This window comes from Phasianus colchicus, chromosome 6 (assembly GCF_987193195.1).
Source record: "Phasianus colchicus chromosome 6, bPhaCol1.hap1.1, whole genome shotgun sequence".
NCBI lineage: Eukaryota > Metazoa > Chordata > Aves > Galliformes > Phasianidae > Phasianus > Phasianus colchicus.
In genome coordinates this window covers 11,047,117-11,074,981 of record NC_143441.1, presented here as the reverse complement: position 1 = coordinate 11,074,981, position 27,865 = coordinate 11,047,117, and the positions used below count along the sequence as shown (strand labels likewise).

General features: G+C 35.4%; 1 protein-coding gene across 3 annotated transcripts in view; it reads right to left on the bottom strand.

The window, feature by feature from the left end:
- Positions 1 to 27,865, bottom strand: part of LARS2 (leucyl-tRNA synthetase 2, mitochondrial) — an 88,878-nt gene that overhangs the window by 40,444 nt on the left and 20,569 nt on the right. For all 3 annotated transcript variants that reach the window (XM_031590349.2, XM_031590348.2, XM_090142425.1), the window contains exons 6-12: positions 23,856 to 23,945; positions 19,821 to 19,964; positions 9,588 to 9,695; positions 8,484 to 8,643; positions 5,696 to 5,800; positions 2,618 to 2,733; positions 1,557 to 1,840 (exon numbers count right to left, since the gene is read on the bottom strand). In XM_031590349.2, the coding sequence (XP_031446209.2) occupies positions 1,557 to 1,840; positions 2,618 to 2,733; positions 5,696 to 5,800; positions 8,484 to 8,643; positions 9,588 to 9,695; positions 19,821 to 19,964; positions 23,856 to 23,945 (1,007 nt within the window). The remainder of the gene's footprint in view (positions 1 to 1,556; positions 1,841 to 2,617; positions 2,734 to 5,695; positions 5,801 to 8,483; positions 8,644 to 9,587; positions 9,696 to 19,820; positions 19,965 to 23,855; positions 23,946 to 27,865) is intronic.

Genomic DNA, 27,865 nt, shown 5'->3' with positions numbered 1-27,865 from the left:
AGTATGGAAGACTGTGCACACAAAGGCAATAGATGAAAGGATGTGAAACTGCAGCAGACACAAATGGATGTTCAATACCAAAGACAGCTGTCAGTTATGTAAAAATACAAAGCCAAATAAAAGTTAGAATTTAAAAAAAGTTAATTTCAGTAAACCACCACATTCTAAGCTGAGAAACCGATCCTCTACATCATGATTTCCAACTGAACAAATGCCCTTGATTACCTACCTGAAGGTGCGGCCACAATAACTATACAGAAGCAATAAAGATTTGCTATACATCAAAATGACATTCTTGCAAAATTAGCAATAAAATAATACCTGAATTAAGCACCGAAAGAAGCCAGGAGTGCAGACAGTAACTTTCAATTAAATCAGGAAAAAAAAATTAGATAAAATTAGGGATTTTAGATCTGTGCATTCCTGGGGACTTGACTAAACCTGAGGATCTTGTTTAGTAAGGCTTCCCTGCAAGAGTCACACTTTAAAATAGGTTACTATATGAAATTTAAAGAGACGTATCTGAGAAGAAATGCTCTATGCAGAAACAGGAAAATAAACATGTCTGACTTAAAATACACGTTAACAACAAAGATCAAAATACACATTTCCAGAGAACCACAGAACTGCTTTGCCTAAGCTACTTAGTTAGTAATGAAAACCATATCAACATTCTACCCTGCAAATGTTGAAGTGAGATGTTGTGAAACTGCTGCATTATCAATGAGAGCCCTATGGCCATTTATGCCTGGTCCTCTTGCATGGCAGTCTGACAACATACTTTCCATTTGGTCAATCTGTTAGCAGTAATATTGCATTACACCGCTGACAAAAAACTTCTCTGGGATAATTCATATTCTACAAGATTCTTCTGCAGAACATAGAGACACATCTCAGAGGACACAGCATGTAAGCAGTCCTCAAGATCAGTCATCTGACTTTCATGACATATTTCTTGCTACTTAATTTGATCTGTTTCATTTCTTTAACAGTTGGGCTATTGCAAATAAATATTACAACACAGACAAGATGCACATACTTAATATCTCCTTCAATGTCAATTACATGCTGTCATCTGTAACATACAGTGAATGTGATCCTCTGTGATAAAGAATTATATAGCTGATAAGGTATACTATTATTAAGAAAATGAATATGATGTTAGTTTCCTTACCAAAAGGAAATAAATAAATGCCACAAGCTGTGTATGAACTCTGCTGGTGAAAGATAATGGAAATTCTTGCAGTAAATGAAGTGAGAAATACTATTAAGAAATGGAGGGCATGGACAAAATAATTGTTTTCCCTGTTTTCTTTCTTCCAAATAAGAAGAGCGAGGTTTGTTTCAGCTTGTTTATAAAGAAGTACCAGTGGGTGTCTGTTGCAAATACAGAGATTTACGGAGTTTGAAAGATGAAAAAACAACAACACTGGGTCAGATGAACTATACTTCTGGAATAGTATTCTGTGTCAGAGTGCTAAGTTGTCAACACTTACAGAAAGAGCACGTGAAACATGAAAGTACAAAGTGATCTCTCCCAGTCTGCATTCTCTCACCTTGGACAAGCACAGTTCACCCATTCTGGAACAGTTTCTAAAGGTGATGCTCCCTTCCCTGTAAAAGTGGTTACGTTGGGCAGCACCACAGGTAAGTCTTCATAAGGCACCGGAACAGTGCCACATTTTTGGCAGTGGATGACAGGAATAGGTGTTCCCCAGTACCGCTGTCGAGATATTAACCAGTCCCTTAATTTGTCACTCATTAGGTCTCCACCTATTCCTTTATTTTTGGCCTGCTGGGTAAGAGCTTTCAAAGCATCTTGTCGAGTCATGCCTGTGAACTGATTAGAAAAAAGAGAAACAGAAGAACGTGGAAAAAATCATACATTTTATCAGTGAAAATGCAGGAATAGACAAAATTTCACAGAAGTAATTTCAGAAAAACAAAGTTTACGAACCTCACATGAATGTTCCCTTTCTAATTTCTTAATATCCTCCTATCCAAGAGACTATTCACATACCAGCTACTTAATTTATTTAAAGTCTCTTGCTCTAATGATAATGTTCTTGACAGTCTGAATAGAATAGTGCTTAGAAAGACCTCTTCAGCCTTTACAGATAAAATACATTTATACATTATACACATAACTACATTTACTAATGATATTTTAATCAACTGCTTTATGTTGAAACTTTCAAAGGTTCACCAACACAAGGTGTAGTCTGAGGAAATGTGAACAGTAAAACATTTTTCTGTGTTCATTTTGGGTTACTGTATTTACTACTTCCAAACACAACCTAAACATTTAGACCCTACCTTTTATTAAACAATAGACACAAAGTTCATATTCTACCAAATGCATCTTTCCAACTTGGTCTAGTGCATGGCATACCTGCCCACAGCAGGAGGATTGGAACTGGATGGTCTTTAAGGTCCCTTCAAATTCAAAGTATTCTGTGATTGTATGATTCCATGACTAAGTTCTTCTTGATAGCATACATCTACCTTGAGTCTTAAAAAGTAGAAAGCCCTTTAATCATGCAGTATTTGGCACATTCAAGAAAATAGTTTACATTGATAATATAAGTTGAGAAGAACTCCAAACTTGTATACTGACCTCCCCAGAATTAATGACTTTCTCCAAACCATTTGGCAGTTTTTCAATGACTTCAGTAAAAGAAATGCTCAGATTCTTCGCTACTGCAGCATCTTCTGCACTAGTACTAGGAATTCCTAGGGAAAAAAATATCTGGAATTGACTAACAGGGATATCAATCATCAGTTTGAGGATAAAACATTTTATCTTTATGAAACTCTCCTTATAATGATTTATGTTTGCTCAAGAGTTTGAAACTGTAAGAACAGTAAAAATGTTTTTCTGTTCTTTAAGCAATGAAATTCAAGCATCAATCATTATAGACACATTTTCTCAGTAATTCAAATGTTAATCAATGTCCTATCTCCGAGCAGGCTGAAAATTAGATAGTTCAGAAAGAGGCTAAAAATAAAGCAATATAATTTAGACAAATAATAAATTTTGAACAGTTATATTTACTAGATATAACAAAAACGTATTTAGGTAATACAAATTTGAATTCAATTTGCTAATATGACAAACACTAAACGACCAGGTTAAACATTCCTCTGGTTTTAATAGTAGATGTCATCTCTTTCTTCTGTAGTAGGGTATTAAAATCTACCAGAACTCAATTGTCTCTAACATTATTATCTTTGAACCCGTTAAGAAACACATGATTTGTTGATAGTCTCAATAAAACAATTTGAATAACACCAAATTTCTATTCAGAATATAGCTCGTGAGAGCACTTCCTATCGTCAAATGAAGTCACTGTATTTAAAGCACCTGATGTTTAATCTCTTTTCACATCTCATTATTCAGGTTGGCCACACATCTTGAATACATGTTCCCCTAACTCACTTCTTTTTATTATAGTAATTCACCAGCATCACAAAATGACATATTATCTTTAAATATTTCTCACTATATTATCTTTAAATATTTCTCACTCATATTGATTGATGAGGACACCTTTCCTCAGATTTTGCTGCAGGTATTTCAAAATATATATATTTTTCTACTTTGGAGGACTGTCCTTCAGAGTGAGTTAAGAAGTTTCTTAACTTCATTATTTCAATATTATTTCAGAATAAATTTGTTTGTATCAGATGTATTATTTCCACACTGAGATATATTATTCTGAATATCTTTTTCCCTTTGAATTTGGTGATAATTCACTTAATATTTTGAACAATCTTGCACAATTACTGTCATCTTTAGAAGGTGAAGCTTATTCTAACAATCCAGTGCAAACATCAGGTTGGTGAAAACTGTAATAACTCTCAAGATATTGTTAAACACATCAAAATTATTAACATACAAGCTACTTGACTGAAAACCAGTTTATCAAGAATCTTTCTTTAGGCAGTGAAATGTTTGTTATGGTAAATTTGTAAATATATAGACTCTGTTAATACATAGAAATTTGGAAGCAGAAAACTCAAAAAAACAAACAAAACTCCCCTATGGCATGTAACTCCCTAACTAACGAAAGACAAAATCACTACTTAATCTCTTCTGCAGAAATAAGCTCCAGCAATTTAAAGGCTCTGTTACAGCATAATGTATGTATCCTAATCTGTCAAAGAGCCCTACAGCCTACAACAGCTGGCGTCACAATATGCTCTACAAGTGGAAAAAAGGATATCCCACTTTTTGGTGTTCCTTCTGCTGAAATGATGATGCTATTAATGTACTTTCACAAAGCTCAATAGCTGGCATCCAGAACTTCCTGCAAAGATCTGGGCTGTTTCCAACAGACATAAGGCCAGAGTACATGCCTGTGAACAAGCTGGAAGCCTTTAATGAAAAATAAGATTAGGTACCTCAACTGTTTGGCTTTTCATACTCAAGGGAAGGTTCTAGTTTTCAAAAACAGATTAGCTCCTAAAGTGAAAGATGTGGACATATTATAAGGAAGGTATACAGCCCAAGTAGATGATTTCCATCGGCTCAGTGAGGGCCATCCAAGACACTTTTGCACAGTGTCCCCAGTAAAAGCAACACTTAGTAGCATGGCACAGGCACCTAAGTAGTTCTCCACAGTCAGCTGGCTCAGCTGTTGTGCCACAAAAGCCAACACTGGCAGCAGTGTAAAGGAAATAGGAGTAGTAGAACCAGGGCAGAAGTAACAACCACATGGAGGCAAAAAAGGAAAGTTAAAGAATTAGGAAGGTAGTTTAATGAGGGGGGGCAAAAACCCAACAGTCAGCCAAAAAGCTTGGTGTCTACTATTGTTCAAGATAAACCTTGCAGATTAAAATGGACATGAGCAAAACTTAGTGCAATCTCAAATTTTTTACTTAGAACTGTTGTCACATCATCTAGTCACATGTACTTATCTGTCTAGATTGAAGAACTAGGCTTCCTGTGCAGGAAAGGAGTAAAAGTGGCTGCTTCATAGGATAACTCTAAGAAGCCCATTTCATAAATTCAGATTATCTTCTACCAATGTCCTTCTTTCTCTGCTTATGGAAGGAACCCCAATCTTAAATAAGGGGTCTGAAGTTATGGGAATAGCTCCTTTAGAGAAAGGATCTAAGGTAACTGTCCAGGACTACCTGAACAGAATTCTAACCTATTCTGAACTCTTCTTCTGATCTCAACACAAATATTATCAGATACAACTCAAACTTGGAACTTTTGTATGTTTACTGGGTGAAATATCTTTGAAACATTTCTCTTTAAATATTCATATAATTTACATAAATGTATGACAAATTTTTTTTTAAAGCAAATAATCTGGGTTGTTTGAACAATATTTACGACAAACAATGGTACAGTTCTGTTTTGATTAAGAATGGTGAGAATCAAATATACATGTCCTATAGGTAATCAGCCCTCCAAAGATATACAGATCCTTAAATTTAGCTCATTAAATGAACTAATTTTGTGATATTTCCATTAAAATATATCATCTTGTATATCACCCTCCAAGACAGATTCTACATAGCTACTTTACCCATCCTTCTTCATTAATGAAAAACAGTAATGAAGAACAGAATACCGAAGTCCATCAGAGAATCACTGTCCAAAAATTTATCACAGAAGCATTTGGTGCTCCAACACAGAAGCTGAAAGCTATTGTATTCCAGTTACACAATAATTGTAGCATACCTATTTTAGTATCAAGATAATTCTCAAAACTTGTTTTTGCTGAGATTACAACAGGAATCTCTTGATTGGTAAGCAAGTTCACAGCTGTCACAGAAGTAAGTGAGTCTGAAAACAAATGATCATGGTAAGTAACATATGGCAGAAAATATGCTAAGAACATTACTTACTATTAAAACTCAGCTTATTTTGTACAAGTAATTTATATTATGAATTTTTAAAAGAAGAAAATGAAAAACCTAACTGCATTTCTAAAAAGTTCACAGGTATTAAAATCTTCACTAATTGATACATTTTCATGACTAGAAAGCACACCAAACATCTGAATCTGAATAAAAAGCTAAGTGAGATTTGGGCTGAAATTTAAAAAATAAAAAAAATTATTAAAAAAAAAAAAGTCCTGGCCAAAATGCAGGCTTGCTTCAAAGTTGTAAGAATTTACTAAGTTGTGAATTGCGAATGTGAATTGAGAGTCACGAGCATTATTTCAAAATTCAGGAAAACCATTCAGTTATTCAGATGAAACAGATGAGGAGCATAGATACGCTTATGACTTGCTCTTCTACACAGCAGTAACCAATTTAAGAAGAAAATCTAAATAACTCATTGATTTCAAAACAGAATATTCACACTGATATTAGAGATAGGCTTATATCAACATCTTGAAATCGAATGTCTACAGGGAAGGGGAAGACAGAGAAGGAGAATGAAGGGTGAGAACAGCGATAAGCTAAATTGAGATTGTGTTTCTTTGCTGACCTGGTAAGAAGAAAATCTAATCTGAATAGTCTAAATTAGGGGGACTCAAAACTGAGATCTCAATATGGACACATTTCGAAAATTGAAGTGCCTTCACAGCTTAAAGCGGCTCCCAAACTAATATATAAAGAGCTAGTGCTTTTTAAACTCAGTCGTGTGTTATAGATGCACATCCTGCTATGCAACAGTAAAGAAAGCCAAAGGCTCTGTGCCAATATGCCTGTTCCTGGTAAACAGGGTCTCAGGACTTTTAGTGGTCAGAGAAAGTATAAAAGGCCTCACTTCTAAGATCTAATTGTAGAGACTTGCATACAGTAGATGAAATTAATTTTTATTTTGCAGGAATGAGGTACAAAATTGCTGCTTCAGGGATCTGACTCAATGTGATAACAAAAATACAGACCACTATGGAGTTTTCTTTCACCTATCTTTGTGGAAAACCAAAAAAAGTCTGAGGCTTGTACTGCTATGCACAAAGTCTGTTTGAAATAAAATAACAGTACTTTACAGAATAGGCTTACTATATCTCAACTGTCTTTTTAACACAAACAAAATACTTAGTTACTTTGACTACCATTTTTTAATTTTTCAGGTCTCTAGGATATCCATATTTTAGAGAAAATTTCTTATGTTCAAATCATTGCACTTAGCTTTCCTTCTTTGTTTAAAAAAACGTACAGAAGTACTTTCTCTTTTTAAAAACAGCTAAGCAAAAAACATCATGAACAGGAACCAGTGGGTAGGGCAGTCTGCTTTAAAAATAACTTCTCTCTCCCACACGGCAATAATTTTGATTTGGAACCCAAAATAATAATTCTCCAATTTACGAAGACGTTCTTTCTTCTACTCACCTGCTCTCATCTTTAGTACAATAGCAGTAAAGAAGTGAAACTACAGTTACAAATGTAAAAGAACGTATGTTTGGTATTATAATGAGCTAATGAACAATATAAGGGTCATGTCTTTATTTCAGACACCTCACACTGGTAGAACTAGAAGCCTTACACATTCAAAGGTTAAAACATATTTTTCTTGGATAAAAAATGAGTTTCTGAAAACTGATTGCTCATTTCTATTTAAATTATAATTGTCTTGATGGAATAGGGAAGGATAGCTCTAATAAAATACAAAACTATACTCCAAGAGCACAACTATAAAAACCTTAAGTTAGTTTGGCATACTACACCTTTTTTTTCTCACCTAGAAAACATAAAAACATATAATTATTTAAATGAGAACATACAGTCGAGAAAGAAAGGACAAGATAGTAACAAAAGGGGAAGAAGGCAAAACTACCTCAGCTGATGTAACTCTTGTAACTTTCAGGTTTTCCAAACAACAAAAAATAGTAGGCCAAGGATGCTAAGTACAGAGTATGAGGTAGGAGCACACTGGAAACCAATTAACACTAATTAATGAAAAGACTTACCACATACAGGAAACCAATTAATACTAATTAGTGAAAAGAATTACCACTTGATTGTATTTGTATGCCAGGACCTATTATAAGGCTACTCTGAATTTACTTAATTGGAATCTTGTATTAAATGTGGATCTCTACAGCACAGTATTACTTTGCTATATATCAGTGATCCACTTTGCTACACACTAATCGTCTGAAGTCCTCTATACATTCTCTATGCAGGGAAAAGATCATTGCTTGTGCAAGAGCTGGTTCCAGTCTCTGCTAATGACAAATTACTGTAGAGCAGTGAGATTTGCAATGTGCTCACATAGTCAGATTCTGACTATTCGCTTCTATTATGTGAAGAAACAAGAATCTGTTCCCTTACTTTTATACTGTGAAGTTTTACAGACATTATAAAGAGTAAGAATTCAAGCATAGCTACTGTTACCATATCTGAAGTCAAGACAGGCTTTTGTGATACTATCTGACACGTACAAAAGATCAAAAGGAAATGTTCCCTCGCAACAGGAACAGTTTATGCTCAGCTGGACTCACATTTTCTGAAGATCATTCTCTAAGACTGATACTCTTTTGTGACAAGGTGCAGAATGAGAAAAATATCACCTTTTCCTGGGATGAACTCCCTCTGAAAGACTTCCTTCAGACTGCTATTTCCATGCAGCAGTCTATGACTTGGTAAGATATATAAATGGGAAGCTCCATAAACGGCTTCAGGAGTGTAGGTGTAAGCAGCCAGCTTCTCTCCTGATACTTCACCATTAACCTGAAAAAGAACCAAAAATATCCCAGATGTTTTCTTCTCCATTAGAAGTACAGTGGTTTTAAATTTCCCTTCCTACTTCTGTGATTAACTAATTTACAACACCCTACAGAAATATGCAATTCTAAATACCAAAGCCAGACACACTCCTACTACATGGAGTTTCCAGAATCAAATTCTGACCAAATTTACTTCTAAGACATTGAGAATGTTGCTTTATAATTTATTTAAATATAACTAAAATAAGTATTGTAAAAGCGTGTGTAATATTTCATTGTACTATTGAGCCAGATTCAATCCCTGGTTAAGTCTTTCTATTCACTTTTAATGTACATCCCCTGTTTCTGACAAATGGCAATAGCCAAGCTCACCTAAATGAGAGGCTGCTTATGAAATTTAAACAGAATTTTAGACTTCCTCAGCTTCTGGGCTTTCTACCACACTTCTTTGATGAAGTCCATGTTGCAACTTGTACAGGATAAGATTTATAAAAGCTGGAAAAGGTGGTACTATGTTAAAGCAACTGGACATAGAATGTGAGTGATAAACCCTGAGGGCTGCTTAAAAATCACTACACTCTTATGTTCCATGTGAATTAACTGTGGAGGGTATGGTGGTCTCGGAAGGAGATTCTTCTACAGCAGGTAATGATACACATTTTCAGAAATAATCGATAAAAATACAGCTTATTAGCTGGCATGTATTTTTGTAATAATACAGACAATTTTCATCCAGTTTTTCAGCTGAACACACAAATGCTTTCCTAAGCAGGACAACAAGAAATATCACTTCAACAAACAAATGTTCTTCAGGAATCAGTGCAGGTCTGGGCATGAAGATATAATTGTAGGTTTCAAGGTTCTTTTATCTGAAAATCCATCCCATCCTGCATTTCAGGGGTTGCCTTCAATATAGCCAAGATAGCAGTATTGAAATTTCTGACTCACCTTCAGCAAGAAGTCAAGAGAGCATCCAACACAGTCACCTATCCAATTTGCTTGCATTTCTTTTATACCATACCACTCAGGAAGGTCAGACAAAGCATCAAACATAGCCTGATGCAATAAAAGAAAAAAAATGTGATGTTCAGCTCTTACAAGCATGCAAATTAAGACTATGGGTTTAATTATAACTAACAGAAAAACAAGAATGTGCTGGTAAAAGACAGGAAGAGATATTTTTATACTGACTCAAATTAATCTCTTTCAGAGAAAAATTAACATGGCACACGTCGGAGGTACAATGTGTCCAACAGATATCCTATTGTTACTAAAAGAGGACATAATTCTGAACAGACTGAACCTCAAACACAGAACCCTTGAGTGAAAATAGACACAGAAAATATTCCTAATGGGTGTAAATTGTAAGAACTGTGAGCAACCTAATTAGCTGAACACAAGTACAGATAAATAAGAAATGTACTTGCAGGTATAATGGCTACAAATGAATTAGTTGTTCAGGACAACAGTTTGGAGATGGCAGTCAAAAAAAAAAAGACATTTATATTTTCAAGTGCTGACTTAAAATGGCAAGACATTTTCCAGCTGCCTACCCATTTTTAAATATTTTTTACTCATCTTTTCTTGAGCACAATAGGCTCTAAAACTGAGAAGGATCTTCAGGATGATGTGATGTTGTACAAATAAGAAATCAAACCATAATAATAAGGATTTACATTACATTCAAAATATGACTGTATTAGAACAGCTTTGAAATAAAGAGCAGAGAAAAAAATGAAAAGTTGGCTCCTTTGTTAGCTAGAATGTCCCACAGCCAGGCCTGTAAAGTCTGTGACCATCTGCACTCAGCAAGAGACAGATCCATACATTCACGTGCTTTCTAATATATGGTATGGAAGCATGATGAACTACTCCAACTAGTACTTGCCTAAAGAATTTGAGCCAGTATGTTTTTAGGAAAAGAAACCTATAGAAAATTAAAGAAGAGGTACAAAGGCTTGGATAACTTAAACTTCATCTCAATTTTCACTTCAAAGCACTTTAAATTTTTGTTCTGAATACTCTATAAATGTCCCAAGTCTTTCCTTTGGCAGAAGTACAGCCAGAGGCATGAGTCACTAGGACAGATGGTAGATATGCTGAACAATTACAGTTAAAATCTCAGAATAAGGCAACATGTTGAGGAATTTTTTCATTAGCTGTGACTCCAACATCAAACATACATGCTCTTTATTACCTCATTAACTGCTAGCAACCCACAAAGATGGACACTACGTACGACATGCTGCTCAAATTAAATTGTTGGAAGGAAGATAATTAGTGAATATAAAATTCATATTAGTAAAATGAGATGCATAAAAGATGTTAAAAGGATTACATTCTAGTTAATACTCTGTTGTATACCCATCGCTCAAAGTAAAATAAAGGACATATGCTTCATAAAACATACTACTGCATCATCATTTGGGATTCATATAGCTTTCTATATCCTTAAGAATCAAATTCCTTCTCTGATGGTTTATAAATAAAAGTACGGTAAAGTTTTAGAAGGTTTTTAATCACACTGTAACCTTTATGAGCTTTAGTTCACAACTGCAAGTGTACTGAATCACAGAGATTGCTCAAATCTCCTTATTCTTATTAATTTCAAGGTTCCAGAGACAACTGAGATTTATTTGCTGCGAATAATCCATGCATAAATACATCTACCAAACAATAAGAGATATCTGGTTATGTATACTATATTTGGAGACATTCTTCAGAAGAACTTTATGCAATTTAGAAAGTATGAAATTGGGCCAATACACAGAATTGATTGGACACTTTCAGCAGATTTTTATAAAATCTCTACTTGGATATCCTTCCTAATCTACATTTCATTTTTGCTGGCAGAAACACTGAAGTGTGCATGTGCTCTACTGAAGCTGTATGCTCTATAATTCTCTGCCAGAAAAACTGCCTAGATTTTTCACTGTAGGATTATTACATCAAGATCCTTAATACCAGTATGTTAACCATTTTAACTCTATTTAGCAGGCTTGATTAGAAGTTATAGGCTATAGTTTGCCTGAGCCCAATTATTCTCTTCATAATTTAATTGCTTCATGCAGTTAAGACCAATATTTAAGAGCCAAAAGAGCCAACTTTGCTTCACCTGAATGAAGATAACAAAGCTTATTCCATGTTGTGACACAGACTAGCATTTTGGAAACAATTACCTTTCACACCTTAAAGTGTACATGAACAGTACAGTGTGACCAAAAAGAAGAAAAAAATCAACATGGAATTATGATTCTCTGTTCTTTGTACTCAACACTGCTTTGGCTTCTTGGCAAGGCTATGAAGGCAAATAAAGTAGAAAATCTCATTCACCTGTCAAAATTTACATTCTGTGCAAATGAGGAGATTTTTAAAAACTATTTGAAGGGAAAGTGAAAACTTTTTGTCTTCAATTGCATTATGCTCTGCAAAAATATAAATACATACATAGACTGATTGGTATGTGAAACTCTACAAATTGAAGATCTAAGCTGGCACATAACTTCTGAATAGTATAAACTATCTTTTGAAATGTTAAATATTGTCTCCAGGAATCTTGTTTCCAAGTTCTACTTTAAAAGTCACTGATATGTTTGGTACAAACATCTTTTGAATTAAGTTAGTTTGATTAATCTTGCTGCTAATTATTGTTTTGCAATCACTGGTATGATTCCTTAGACAAAAATTCTGATTCCTGAAGGCATGTATACAGCCCAAGAGCCTGAGCTACAAGATCTGTTAACTCAGTAGCACAGAAAAGACAAATAACAGTAGAATGAAGAAGATGATGTTCTCCTGAACAACCGCTATATATACTGATGCCCTGCTTACAGAGACACGACTGAACATTGTTTGCTGATGGGAAGTAATAGAACAGTTTTCTCTCTCTTTGATTTCAGATAGCCTTTGCTTCCTCCTCCCCCCCTCCCCCCCCCTCTTTCTTCTTTAACTAAAATATCTTTATCTCAGCCTTTTTCCATCATATTCCTCCCTCCCCCCCTCAATCTTCCTTTGAGGAGGGAGTTGGCCATCAGTGTGAAACCACCATAAACATAAATACATTCTGGAAGTCTTACAGGTCTGAAGATAGACAGACTCAGGGAAAAAAAAAAAAAAAAAGTGAAAGTGAAAGAAAGCAAAGCTACATTCAGGGCTAAGAATGCCCTTCAAGGCTCCTACATGTTCAGGAAAGACTGACTTAGGTACTGGAGAAGCTGAAGATAAACTAATGCTCCACAGGACTGTTTTACTCTTTCTAAGCAACTAGAAAATTCTGGTGTAGCTAAAAGATGAAAGTCAACCAGTACAGATGATCACAGAGTCATAAAATCAAGAGAAGCTTGCTGTGAATTCATCATGGATAACGGTGGCCAAGTCTAAAACTAGAAATAAGGCATCCTGAATGCAGATAACCAATTTCACAGACCCCACTGTTTGGTCAGCTGAAGATTTATTGAGAAACAACTTTCAGTTGTTTAGTAATCTTCAGACAAAAGAGAAAACATTAAACCAAACAATAGAAATGTTTTATAGTTTCCCAAGAGTATCCCACTTCCTAAAGTCCCCCTGCTTGTAGTTCAGAAAGGGTGAATTCTAATCAGCACCTAAAAAATTCACTTTCTAACTCTGAGAAATAAAAATTTTAATACGTGCAATGCCTTTCATTAATCTCATATTGAGGAAGAGTATTCCAGCTTCTCTTTAGAGTATTCTCTAAATGCAATACAATGAAACATTACGTATAAAGTTATAAAGCTAAATATTTACTATGCTTTCAGTGAATTCACTCTAATGAAGTTTCACAAATTTGCTGCTTAACTGAAGCATCTTAAATAAAGACTAAAAAATGTCGTAGAAGGTTTAATTTCAAAAGCATTTAATTAAATAGCAAAACAAAACTGTCTTTAACTAAACAAAATTAAAATTAAAAGCAGAAGCATTTTTCTAAGGAAAAGTAAAAAAAAATTAAAGATGTTTGGATTAAAACAAAATTATTCACTTCATTCAACCGAGCTCCCAAAATTGTATCCAAATATAAACTAAAGATTACACAGAATCATTTAATAAAATGCAGTATACTAACTAAAGTACAGGAAATTAAATTTAAGATGCCCACTACTTTATTTTGCATTCTATTGCATGGTTCCAGTTGTGATTATGTGGTACAGCTTCTGTTGGTATTTTTAAATCTCTTCTTGTTTTGCTTTTTTTGGTTGGGGGTGGTGGGTTTTTTTAGTTGGTTCTTTTCTTTTTACCTTCAGTAGTTACTCCCTGTAATGTCATAGGTCACTCTCAACTCTTACTTCCCAGGTGAAGTATAGTGAAAACAAATATAAAGGAGTAATAACACAGATACTGTGTATGATTCCAGTCCTCCCTTCTGCACGTCCGAACTGTCAGCAGTTTTTTTCTTATATAATTCATGGTCAACAAACATGTAGCTGAGGCAAATAACTGACATCTCAAATGCCAGAAATAAAGCCAGTGTTCTCTTCTACAGTTCTTCTCAGTCTCACTGTAGCAATGCCTAAGTGAAAATATTCTCTTTCCAGCACAACAAAGTGTATCTTTGGGGAAAAAAAAAAAAAAGATTCTGTAAATATAAAAGCTCTTTAAAAGAACTGCTATCATTTTTAGTAGTACTTAGCTCTTACTGTTTGCATTAATCTCATACCAAAAGGAAATTAAATTCATATTACTGTAGCGCTACGTGATATGCTGCATTTGTACTGGAGTGAAAGCACAGCCTGGCCCAGAAATCCACAGAATGCTTTCCTGTCTTGCCAAGCAAACAAAACAGGTGTCATTTCTTTATTAACGAAGCACTAAGAGATGGAGCTCTTGGACCCTGGCCAAGAGAGCTCTCAGCATGACTAAAGGAGAAGAGTTTCAAAGCAAGTTTTATCAAGCCCATTCTGTTTCAAGTAGAAAACTGTGAGCTAGACTCCAAGTACAGGAAGTGAAAAATCACACATCCAGCATGAAGAACTAAGGAGCCAGCATTTCTGTTCTCCTCATCACCATGAGGCATTACCTCTCACTGTGAAATGCAAAGTGCTGTCAATATTCTTAACATTCTAAAATGCAGTACTTCAGTTTCATTACAGGGTAAAAAAGTAACCTTTATAATAACACAGGAAAAAAAAAAAAAAAAAGCAGGAAAATCAAGTAAAAGACTATTATGTAAAAATTCAAATTATAATCAGACCAAAGAGGCTGTCAGATGAAGTGGTAACAGAAAAAAAAAAGCTGGAAAAGAACTAATAGATCTTCTGGTGTTTTACGCTTACAGAAAGTGAGAAGGATGTGTCTCTAAATGCCTGCACAAATTGAATAATGAAGACAAGACTGCTGTATGGCAACTATAAAAATTTAGGCAGAAATTTATAGGCCTTGTCTATTTCCCCAGTATTTAAACTATCTTCATGCTGCGCAAAATGGGAGAAGACTGAAGGCAAAACAGGAAGTTTCAAAGTTGCTCCTACTTTATTTATTTATTTTTAATATTCTCTAGTTCTCTGAATCATTCAATTTTTTTAATTGCTTTTGAAAAATCCAGAAATTTCAGTAAAATATAAAAACATGCATTGTATGCAATTAATTTTGGAAGAACAGGTGCAGTGCAAACACTGACCTTGCAAGTTCTGATTCGTGGACTGTGCTTTAAAGAAATCACCACCACAGTACTACAATTTACAAATACACAGGGAACACGCTAACATTTCCAGATCGATTTTTCCAATGAATCTGCCTACAGATTCAGCTGGGTAACCATAGCAACTAAATGTTTTAGCTTAAAACATCTTAAATGCACAGACAACAATTTGAATAATAATGCCATCATAGTTAAGGCATTATAATTTTATCAAAGAATTCTGTCAAAGGAAAAATGACAATTAAAACGTCCTTTGAAAATCCATCCAAGCTGCTAGACCTTTTTAGATCTACTTTTAAAAAATGGGTTACAATTACTTTGTAACTTTAGGTAACTAAAATACTTCCTGCTAATTGTTTGAAGAATGGTCAGTACTTTTGCCCTCCAAAAAAAAACAACACGCTGCCAACGGTATGTTATGTGACTAAATGCTGCTTTGTCTGTCTGCATTTTTTGTTTCAAAGAAGGACTACGAACAGGTGCAGAAAAAATAAAGAATTCAAAGCAAATCCACAGAAGGTGGTTCCTTTGGACACAACAGGAATCTAAGATACTGCATGCATATAAATTAAACACAGACTACTGCAAGCACAGAAAATGATTTCACCACCCATCACTGATCAGATAGTGCCTTGTTGCTACCTGAGTAGTAAAGAAAGCATGCAGATGAAGACTAATGTTCCCAGAATTTATTTTTATTAAGGTTGGGAGACAGAGGAAAAAAAACAGAAAGACAAATGGGTGAAAGAGAAACACAGATGACTAGAAAGATCATCAACATGCAATATAAATAGGTTGTATAGTTACATCAAGATGATTTGTGGATGCTCCAAATAGAAAATAAACTATAGGCATCCATATCATTCTGTTATTATTGCTAGCTGGTAATTTGCATGAAGAACTAAAGAATAACAGACTCATTAAATATATTTTAAATGGATCCCTGTCTACAAAAAATGGTTACAGTATAAGGACTTATATTTTCCTCCAATCCATACGGGTAAGGTGTTACATAGCAGAAATAAAGCATTTTTCAATGTGCTGTCTCACTGTGTTAAGTTAAAGAAAATCCAGGGATAACTTCTGGAACAAACAAGTGATTTGCAGAGAGCCTTGCCGCAGGAAAAGACCAAGGAAGGTGGAGCTTTCTGGCATTTGGTCCTAAATTTCTGTAAACTTTTCTAAAGAAGTAGTAGTCACCTTTGAAGGTGCAAGCTAAAGGTGAACAGAGTCACCTCGTGGCTTTCCCATGAGGTACCAAAACCAAATCAAAGCATCACTGGAGAAAGAGGAAGGGGAAAGTAGTGCACACTAAAAAATTATTAACCATCTGAGTCCCAAAGTAACTAACGTGGAGAAGAAATACAAACCTTCCCCCAGAGGTGCAAGGATTAAATTGCTATCTGCTAATCTCTTTGCATCTCCCATTTTAAAATTTCAGAAAAAGTAGTAAAATTTCTGTGGATACAACTCACTGAAAGCCTGATCCACTTAGCCCACACTACTAGCTTTACACAAAGTTAGTAAGAACACCATATTACATATGGAACAAATCCTTGCTGTGTCGATGAATTTGTTCAAGCTGTGAGATATAGGAAATACAGGGGCAGGTGAGTACTGACAGGAATTCTGGCAGCATGGCTCAAAGATCTAGAGGCTAGTCTGCAGAAAAACGTAGGTCTTTGGATCAGAATGATTTGGACATCATCAATCTGGAACCACCTTGCTTTAACCTTCTGGTCACTCTGAAAAGAAGCAGAAATGCAGGGGTACACCAAACAATTGGAAAATAAATGGGAAATGAAAATCTCAAGTCCAGACAAGGTCTGGAAGGCTGAACTTCTATTTCTGCGTTGGTTTTGATTTTTTTGTTCTTTGAGACAAAAAGATTAACCATAGAAAATGACTAGTCCCATTAAAGATAATCTTTATAATGTCCTCTCAAATTTCCCACTTACAGCAGCATGGCATATTAAGTGTGACAAGTAATCATCACAATCTCAGGCCAGCTTGTATAAAAACACTTCCTGCTATTGCATTATGCTGGAGTATGAAGGCTCACTTCAGGTTCCTGAAAATATCTACAGGAAAGTTACTATATACATGTTAATTGTGAGCTCCAAATAACTGAAGAAATAAAAAGGGAAGTGATATTTATAAAGAACCTGCTATTTTTCTAAAGAGATATATTCATTGATCAACTGTCAGGTAAAGACCAAAAACTGTTTGTTGTACTCATTTATGATTAGAAGCACATGTACCCAGAGTTTCTGAACATTAAAAAAAGGAAGTTGTACTGGTAGTAGTTCTCATCCACAATTTAAGCCAGGCAAATCACTTAATGCAGACGAATGCCTTCAGGATCAAGAGACAACAAATAATGCCCCCATCAGAAGTGAAGGTATTCTCATCACTAATGTTATCATTCTAAAATTATTTAGGTATTAAAAATGTTCAGTTTCTTAGAGTCAAAGAGGTATCTTTGACTCATAAAAGGACTAGTCATACAGAAACCCCTTAAAAAGTACTTGGAACGACTACTGTAAGGAATAAATAAGTGTGTGGAAAGTTGAGTTTTGGGGATAAATAGTCAACATATTTAGATAGAGGAGTCAAAGTTGAAGCATATATAATCTGTGATATAGCATTCCCTCTTGAGATGCTACTGTGAAGCTTCCTGGTTATGTCAATGTGGACACGCTGTCTCTAAGAGACTGAAGTATCTTTTCAGTGATAGCTCAGAGACCATCTTCCTCACATAGGCAATCTCCAGTTGCAGTTTGCAGTTCACAGGCCATTCAGAAGGTAAGACACAATGTACCATATTAGCTAGTCATTTGCAACTTGAAAGAAAAAAGAAAAAGTAATAAAAAACAAAATTTCTTAATCTTCTGAGCTGTGAAACCCATCTAATATCAATTATTAGATTAAAAAAAATTCCCCTTAACAACCAAATGTACAAAGCCAAAAGAAACAGAGTGAGACTGTTTAAAATGTGCCAAGACCACAGCAAAAAAATGGAAAAGTGAGTGAAGAGGAAAATCCAAACCACCTGCTAGTAACTGGCAGCATCTGTCATTACACTGAGAAACAGTAGCACACGAAGGCAACTCTTGCCAAAGCACTTGAGCTGGGAGCAGTATGGCATAATTCATTGACTTATTTGTATAACTACAGAATATTAATCAAGCACAGAACAAACTTTTGGGAAGCTTTATAGAGATCCGTAGAATATTCACTGTCCTCTGTATTAATGCTTAGAGGTTTGGTGGAGGTTGACCCAAACATTTATCCCTAAACAAGAAATAGAAGCAGCTCTCACTTGTGATGAGATGTTAAGGAGCATTTCTGCACCATAACCCTCCTCCTTCTTTTGTAGGTAGGGCATACAGTAGTCTCTCAAGGTGAAATCTTTTGCAGGGAGTTAAATGGTTGTGGATGTACAAGGTCCTTGGCTTTCAGTAAAGCCTACTTACTGGATAATGAGATCTGGGAGACCTGATCATTTACCACGCTTATGTTTTACCTATAATTGTATTTCTTAACTTAGAGACTAAAGCAAAAAGGTAGATCCTCCTCCCTAGAGAAGGGTGGATGAGCAAAAGCTAATAATCCTGTAAACCAAAGGTGTTCTAAGGTTACTGAAAGGTTTCCACTTCAAGGTTGGGTTCTTTTTAGTAGAAATTTAAGGCTGATTCACCTCTCTAAGTGGGAAATAAAAGCCCGGTAATTTGGTCAAGCAGGGATACAACCCAGAAATATCAGTCATTACTTCCTATAATCTCTATAAAGACAATAGAAAAAAATGTATTGATAAGAGTAGAAACTCCAGAGAACTTCCAGCCTCAAACTGAGGCAAATGGTAAGTTGGGACAGACCCTGAAACATGACAGTGATCATGAAATCTGATAACAAGAGCATTGATATAGAGCTCAGAACCTTGTGATCATTTCGTGATTGTGCAGACATGTTCAATTTTTCCTTCAACTACGGCAAATGTTCCCTCCTTACTGCCAGAACAATCAGAAAAAGTACATCTCAACTATCCTCTTTGCACATAGAGAATCAAAGGATCAGGCATGAAATATAAGGTTTTCTCTTGATTATGAATGGACCTGACATGCATTCTCCCTAAAAGATGGTAGAAATTAGGTCTCTTGAATATGAGCTTTATTAAAGATTAATTTTTAATATTTTATTGGACATAACTTTCTCTATCTATACTTGAGGTCCCAATACAGAACACTTGAATGGAATAAAGATTTCATCCAGATAAAAGAGGAAGTTGACACTTTTTTTTTTTTTAAACTCAGATGTGGAAGATATACTGTACGCTGCAGTCCAAATTTAAGCTCACAACAAAAAACACACACATGAAAAGGGACAAATCACATATATTATTATATAATCACACGTTATGCAAACACGTAGACATAGAAGACCACATTCAGCTTTAATAAGTATTTCTGGGAAAAGAGTCATCTCCTTAAATGCTACCACAAATTCCAAAAGCAGTATCCTCATACCTTTGCATACGCAGTAGTTTTAATGAACCATTGTTTGAGGTACTTCTGTTCCACTTTTGCTCCTGAACGCCATGAACAACCATTGTCATCCACCTGTTCATTAGCTAGAACGGTTTGATCTACTGGATCCCAATTGACCAAGGCCTAAAAACATTTCAGGAAAAAATATTTTAAGCAGGTATTTCAAAAACAGAATCTTACTTTTTAGATAACAGAAGAATTAGCCAGAAACATCTGTTGAGCTCCTATTTTCTACACTTTTATAACAACCATTTGCGTCAGCAGTACAGACTCAAGTGAGCATATTTTGAATGTTCAAAAGAAAAAAGTTTGCAGCATTTGCCTGGTTTGATGGCTGAGCGTTCCAATTTCCAATACTGCAAATTACATAGTTTGATGCTTAAAAGTTGTCCACCACTAATCCAAAGGTGTTGAGAGTGAGACTGAAGGGGACAGATGGCTGAGCATATACAACATGAGAGGAGAAGTATTATATTGAAGTGAAAGACTTGTTATTTTCCACACATTTCTTGTCAGTTGTTTGAATTACTTTTGCAATCATCTTTCCTACCAGTTACCAATACAAATGTATTAAAGAAAATTTCAAGTGAAATAAATACTAGTGTTGTATTCAGACATGGTGGGGAGGGAGTAAAAGCAAAACCTCCCCCTCACAGTACTGAATAAGTTAGCTGATCATTTATGATAAAGGGTGTAAGATCACACAGAAAAATCCTAAGAGCACTGTAACAGTCATTCCAAAGTAGCATCAATGACAGACACTAACTAGAAAAAATGAACAGATAGAAGTGATGGTCTATTAAATTGAGTTTTACCTACTATTCGAGCAAATCAAAAAGTTAAATCAGATGAAATAAAAAGCATTAGCACCAGCTCCACAGCACTGAAATACATTATTTAAAATGCTTATTTCTTTGGGTAATGGGAGAACTTACTATCTCAACCTATCCACATTCTCTGCTTTTGCATCATTCACATTTCATCCACCACTGACAACCTTCTGAAACGTCTCAGTTTCCAAACTGATAAAGCTTAATTGTAGTTATGCTGTGCATTCTTAGAAAATGTAAATACAACAATCACTTCACAAACATTTTGGTGAGGACAGAAAAAAAACAGATGTACAGACCCTATCTTCCTGAGGAATGCTGTTGCTACTTTTGTTATCAGTATAGCTTACACTCATTTACACAAAATTCATTATGAAAGAATGAATTAAAGTCATTTTTTTTTTAATAAAAATGAACTCATCTTCAAATCAAGCTTGAATGAATTCAACATATCACCGGAATTTGAATTTGTCTACCTTCCATCTGTTTCCTATCAATAAAATACAGTTTTTACAACAGCCTTCAAAAAGTTTATTGGGAAATTGTAAGTGATCAATAGATTATGCTATTGCAGACCTATTTTCTAACTTTCAGAACACAAGTAATGATGCAACACATTATGAAGTTGGCTTTAAAGTTACAATCTTATCATTTATAAAGATCTAAAAAATATCAAGCTAAGTTAAAATAACATCAGGAAGTATTAAAATATCAGCTGCATGAGGTAATATCAGCATTTGCTTATATTAAGTTGGTTATGACTAAAAGTTGAAAAAAAATACTGCTTTTGTTTTGATATTAGGTAAACTTGTGAGAACTCTGGAAATTAACCAAACTGATTTATGCAAGTATAATTATTTAGCATGACATATTCTCATGATTCATAATAGCAAAATTTATCTAGATAGATAATCCAAAGCATAAAGCAAATACACGTGTAAGAAATGCACAGCTGAATGGTCTTACCATGAACTTTTAGGGTTGCATTTTGCTCCTTCCATCTCTCAGAGCCTGACTAATATTCAAAACCTGGATATTAAATTAAATCCTTAGATCCTACTTGCACTTCACAGAGGCAACTTTGTGAAAACAACAGCCTCAAACGACAGCTCCAGGAAGTAACTAAATTTCACCAATACAACGAGAGCACAGTGTGAAAGTGCATATCTCACACAACTTACTTAGATCTGCCCTCTACACCAGGTCACAAGCTTTTAAGGAAGGATTCATCTCATCTAACCTCAGATGTCAGAACCTCAGATAGCATAAGTATCGTCTCCAGGTTTGGTGTCTATGGTACTAGACTGCAGGTACCTAATCAAAATAATCAATACAGTCTAGACAGCAATTCATCCCAAATGAAATGAGACACACTTGGCCAAGTCAATAATCTCTACAGTATATTGATCAGATCTGTACTGTAAGAAGACAGAGTATTTTGCAGAGGTGAATTAAGACACACTGTCTCCAGAAGCTGCAGCATCCAGACAGGCACTGTTAACTCTCACTAAGTCCAACTACCAGACACACTGAACCTGCTTCCCAGCCAGAGAAATTTCCTGCCAGGCACACATACTCCTGGGTGCTAACCACACTAACACTTGACACATATCATTCTTATCTCCATAGTAAGGCCATGAATTATCTCCTCACGCCTAAAAGAAACTGTAAAACAGGAGGCTTCAAGCTGTGCAATATTGTGTATGCAAAAATGTGTACTGCCTAATGTATATTGCAGGTATGCTGAAGACACAGGATAGAGGTATGCTTCAAGGATACACGACAGCTTGAAGAGACCAAGGGTTATGGGCTATATCTCTGCCATCTGTTTTCTGCCAAAAAGCAACTGGTTTATATTCAACAGAGATTACATTCCCTACAGGTTGACAGATGCTGATTTAAGTCTTAGAAGCACATCCTACCACTGGTACTCAAACACCACCAAATTCCCACTACACTGGGAGTCTGCATGGAAAACAGCTTTTGTGTATCTCCTAAAGAAGCTGCAAGCCTTGAGCTTTTCAGATTCACCTCAAAAAATACATATGTATAGATAAAGAAATGTAAATCCTAGCTTTTTGATAACAAATTATTTTTATTACAAAAAAAAAAAAAAGGAAAATACAGAGCAAAAACAAACAAACAAACAAAAACAAAGAAAGAACCAAAACAACCAAACTCTGCATGGTAGGACACACCAAACATTCAATCTTCTTGCTAGCTGTCATTTAGGATCTCTGAATGTATCTTGTTGACAGAAATAGGAAAAGTGGATCAGGAATACCTCGTGTTTCCAAGTGCAACATTTCATCATCAACCTCTATTTCTGGGTTTGTAGCATAACTGGATTACATCCTTAATTATGTCCTGTAGGATTTTCTGGTTCCCATACAATACAATGGAAACTTTAAAGCTAATTTATTAGTTTCCACTTCAGGTTAGGAACATTCACTAACTTGTAGCTTTGTTTTGATGCAGCTCAGTAGTTCAGGTTCAGGTATTCTGGAACTGAGTTTCTTTGGCTAGATAATTCTTCAGGATGCTAATTTAGCACCTTTGTTTCACCTCCTGCTTAAAGGTTAACCGAAACTCTTCTCTTTTGAGATAATCTCATGTCACTCATAAAAATAATATAAAGTCCAGAATTTATTAATGTACTTCTAGCTGAAAAGCAGCTCTGATATTCTTACAGCAGCTAGCATTTCTGTAATATGTTACAGGTCACAAACAGGGTTCAGGAATTAGATGTTAGACACAATGTCCTATTATCCTATCCAATTCTATCAGTTCTGAGACAGCATCACAGTACTGTAATACAGTCAAATAATCTCACTGCTGAAGAGACTCTTCACGATCCCGTTATCTTTTACATCTTTGGGAGAGGAAAGTTAAGACCTAGAAAATTCTGTACTGAAGCCAGAAAATCAACTAATGGTAGCTAGGTTCTGATCCTGCATTTCAGTGTAAACATTTCTGGTTTGACATGCTGTAATATCCATTCATGTTCATTATACACAAAATTCATTATATTCTGCAGTAATTTAAAACCAAACAGAGCACCATAAATATCTAATCACTTAATGAATGCAAATGGATGATCCAGAAATACATACAGAATTACTGATCTAATAAGTGACTAGAGCTAATGCAGTACAAAATATCACAGGTCAAACTTTGTACCTACCTCTTTTTGATACACTATCCCAGATTCAAAAAGCTTAAGAAAGAGGTATTGTGTCCATTTGTAGTACTCTGGTAAGCAAGTGGTTACTTCCTGTGGAAATGAAATGAAATAAAAATACCTGAAGCTATTCTTAGTATCTTCTTACCGCATTTCAATTTCAGCAATTAACTCAGCAATGTATAGTAGATGCCAAACAGAAAACAAAATGCATTTTTGGATAATGTTTATTACGAGTGATATTCACCTGTACACAAAACCAGAGAACATAGGCCTTGGGCAGCTTTGACATTGCACAGCAAAGTTTACTTGTTGATACGGAATAAAAGAACACTGCAATATCAATGCTGATAGATAGGAGAGTACTAGAATGGAACTGACCACAGCTGACTGAAGAGGGAAACAGCCAAATTAGGAAGAAAAAAAAAGCAGAGTTATTAAAGAAGTCATCTCAGGCATGATGGCTTTTTCTCTGTTAAGTACTGAAAAGCATGCAGAGCCACTGTTGGCTGTTCAGAGACAGCTCAGAGCTGGCTATGGAGAGAGCAGAGCAGTCTGCAGCTGAATCGGTGCCTGTAGAGGACAGAACAGCACTGAGGAAGTGAGGGTGCTGACAGGAGATAATGCTGGGCTGGCAGGCAGGGACCAGGGGGTAAGACTCCAAACTTCAAGATGGAAATGTTGTGAAGGGTATCTCACAAGGAGTCACAAGTGTAAGAGAGAAATAAAGACAGATAAAAATAAATGACAGCATAAAAAAAAAGAGGAGTGGGCGTTGAGGAAACAGCGTGTAAAAATATCATAGATAGCACTTTTTTTTTTTTTTTTTAAACTTGCCAACATTTCTGAAGTTGGTTGCAAATATTAATAACTTAAAAATATAAATAAATTAATAAATCTACTTACCAACACTTACAAAGCAACAAAATGCATTTCAAATAAGCACAAGTATGCAAAGCTCACTTAAGCACGATGTGGTTACTGACTCAATGCTGTCTACACGAATGCAGTGCTTTACAGGTGCAATGGACACACATATGCTTTCACCCATGTATTTTAAAGTTTGGTCAAAGTGAAAACAACCATGTAATTCAGCACTGCAGTTCTAATTGCCTCTTAAATATACAGCAATAAACACAACACATTTTTCCTGTCAACACCTTTTCCGTTTAATTTGTGCTTTTGTAAAGAAATATTTTGACAAATTTTGACTCATTGGCACTTACTGAAGTTGAAGATAACTCCTATACTGAACCTCAAAGCAACAAGAATATACCTTGATGTCAGGCTCACAGGGTTTTCAGTATGCCAGCTAAGTGCAAACTGAATACATTTATCAACAAATTTATCAACAAATAGTACAGTATCTTTCAGCTAGGCTTTCCCATCATCTAAGCATCCCACCAAAGTCCCTGTGACAGATGACATCAGCAATAGCCTCTGTGGCTCAAATGACATCTGAGACACCCTAGTATAAAAATTTCACTATTTTTACAACTTTATGTTTCAGCACCGGAATACTGCTTTGAACAATTAATATGACCTTTGAGTTGATACGCCTCAAAAGTGAATTGAAGAAGCTTTCCAGACCAGAGAGAGACATTTAGTGGCAAGTTTTCAGCACAGCATGTGAAGGCTTAGCCATGAAAAGCAGCTGCTTGATTAAACCCTGCTCTCTGCACTTAAAAGAATTTTAAAAAAATAAGAGATCTAGTTTATCTCTATTCAACTAGACATTATCCATTTGATCATATGTACACGTACACACACACATGTGCATGTTATGCACACATTTTGCCTCTGCAAAGTTAGTTCTGTCAGTGTGATGCTGCTCAGGCAAGGGAGTTTCATCTCTTTATACCAGAAATCCAAAAGAACAGACACCATTCTTTGAAGTACAACGTAAGGTTATGTGAGCAACAGGTGAACAGAGAAGACAACCAAAGTGAGATGTCACATAAAAAAGATGAACTGAGCTTTGTCCTTCTGGCCCTGCCTGGCAGATGTGTGTTAACTGAAACAAAAGAGATGGCATTTCTCAGGCTGAACAGGGTGAGGTACACAGAATCACAAGTCCATGCCCTCTCATAAGTTGAAAACTGAACCACATTTTAGAAAGGAATGCAGCAGAAATATACCACTTAAGTTAATTTGCAGTCTGGTCACTGCAAAATATCCGAAGGTCCAAACAGATCAGTCAAGCTCATTACTTATTTAACTCTGTAACAGTGAAGACTCGAAGCAACAGATGTTGTTTCAGAAAGAGAAATGATGTCACTGCCAAGCAATATGAGCAAGCATTTATGGGCTGCTGATGATGATAAGTCAGCAACCTCCTTACAACCTAGAACTGCCTTATTTCTTTCTCCTGTAGTTTATCACATCAAGATATATAATGAAAAATAATTTTTCCATGTATTCCGGATTTTGATTAAAGAAATAATGTAAAAAAATGTAAAAAAGCTTCCAGTTGGCTGCCACCATCCTTAAGTTCAAGTGACTGGTAAAGTTTCTATTTAAGCTTTATAGGCATGCCAAACATTTGCAATGCATTAACAGAATTGACCTAATTGAGAAATGCAGAGAAGGGTTTGTAGAAAGGCTTTGCAAAACAGCATGACAGGATCCATCCAGCCTTTTAAAAAGATATTTGTGAGCTGAGCACTAACAAAACAACACACATTTATAATCCTGTATCATAAAGCAGATCAGTGAATATATACAAAAAAGGATATTAGCACATATATTCCAAAGATGAAATATACACTAAAACTCAGAACCCTTCTTACAAATATGAAATATATTGCTCTGCTGTCAATTGCACGTGCATTTCAGAGATTGTGTCAGATTTAGTGGCAACCCATCACCACGGCACCTAAGAAGGTACCACAAAACCACAAAGAGGAGTGATGGCATCTCCCCCATCCTTCCTACCCATTTTCTCTTTCCCTCCTGTCAGATTGCTAGCTAAAGTAAGTATCTGCTGCTGTCACCAAAGCTGATCTTTACCACTGCTTATTGTTACTTCTCCTTCCTCCAACATGAATGGCACAATTAAAACAAACCACCTTTAAAAGTGGTCTACTTCCAAGATCCCCACACCAACAATTACCTTGCTTAATCCTGTTCCCTCAGCACAGCAATCTGTCCCAGACAGTGTGAGAAAGGGGTTAGTGTTACAAGCTGGTATCAACATGCAGACACAAAGGTATGTTTCTTTCTGCAAATAAATTCTCAGCTACAGATTAACCAGCATTCTTACTCTACTGTGACAGCAGTGAAACTCCATGAGCACCTGGTTCACGTTAAGGTGAAAGAATCAATCACCAGGAAGAACCTGATACAAAACTGTTCAAATGCCCTGTCTTAAAATTCATTATTTGTCCTAAATCTGCCACATTCTTACAACTGTCTATTTTGCAGCTAAAGAAAAAGGTTATATATTCAAGCAACTTCCACAGCTATTATTTTTTTAATATAAGTAATATTTACAGACTGCACAGAAGTGTTTATTTGCCATAAGATCCACCTGTTTGGGGGATAATTAATTTCCTCATTTATTACTAATCATTTTGTTTCTAGCACCTATGCCATACTGAAGACAGTCAGGTTACACTTGACTAAAAAGACAATAAGGAGAAAAACTGAAATGAATTTTTTCAAGATCTGGGAAGATTAAACATCCCTAATCCCTCATTTTTCTGTTTGGGTATTAAAGGGCATATATCACCTAACTGCAAGTATAATTATTTAATTTTTGGACATTTAGAGTTCAACTGAATGACATTTCTAAATTCATTTGAATATTTGTATTTCAAAGGCCCTCAGTTTCATGCATTATTAGCTACAAACATTGTGCAGTTCTTACATTTTAGAGCACAAACATCTATCCTACAAAAAAAAAAAAAAAAAAGTAGCCTTATATCAATGGTACCTTTTTTTATTCAATTACAAGTAGGGCAACTGATTATCAGTGAGAGGTGGATAAGAGGAAAATCTAACAGTTAAATCCC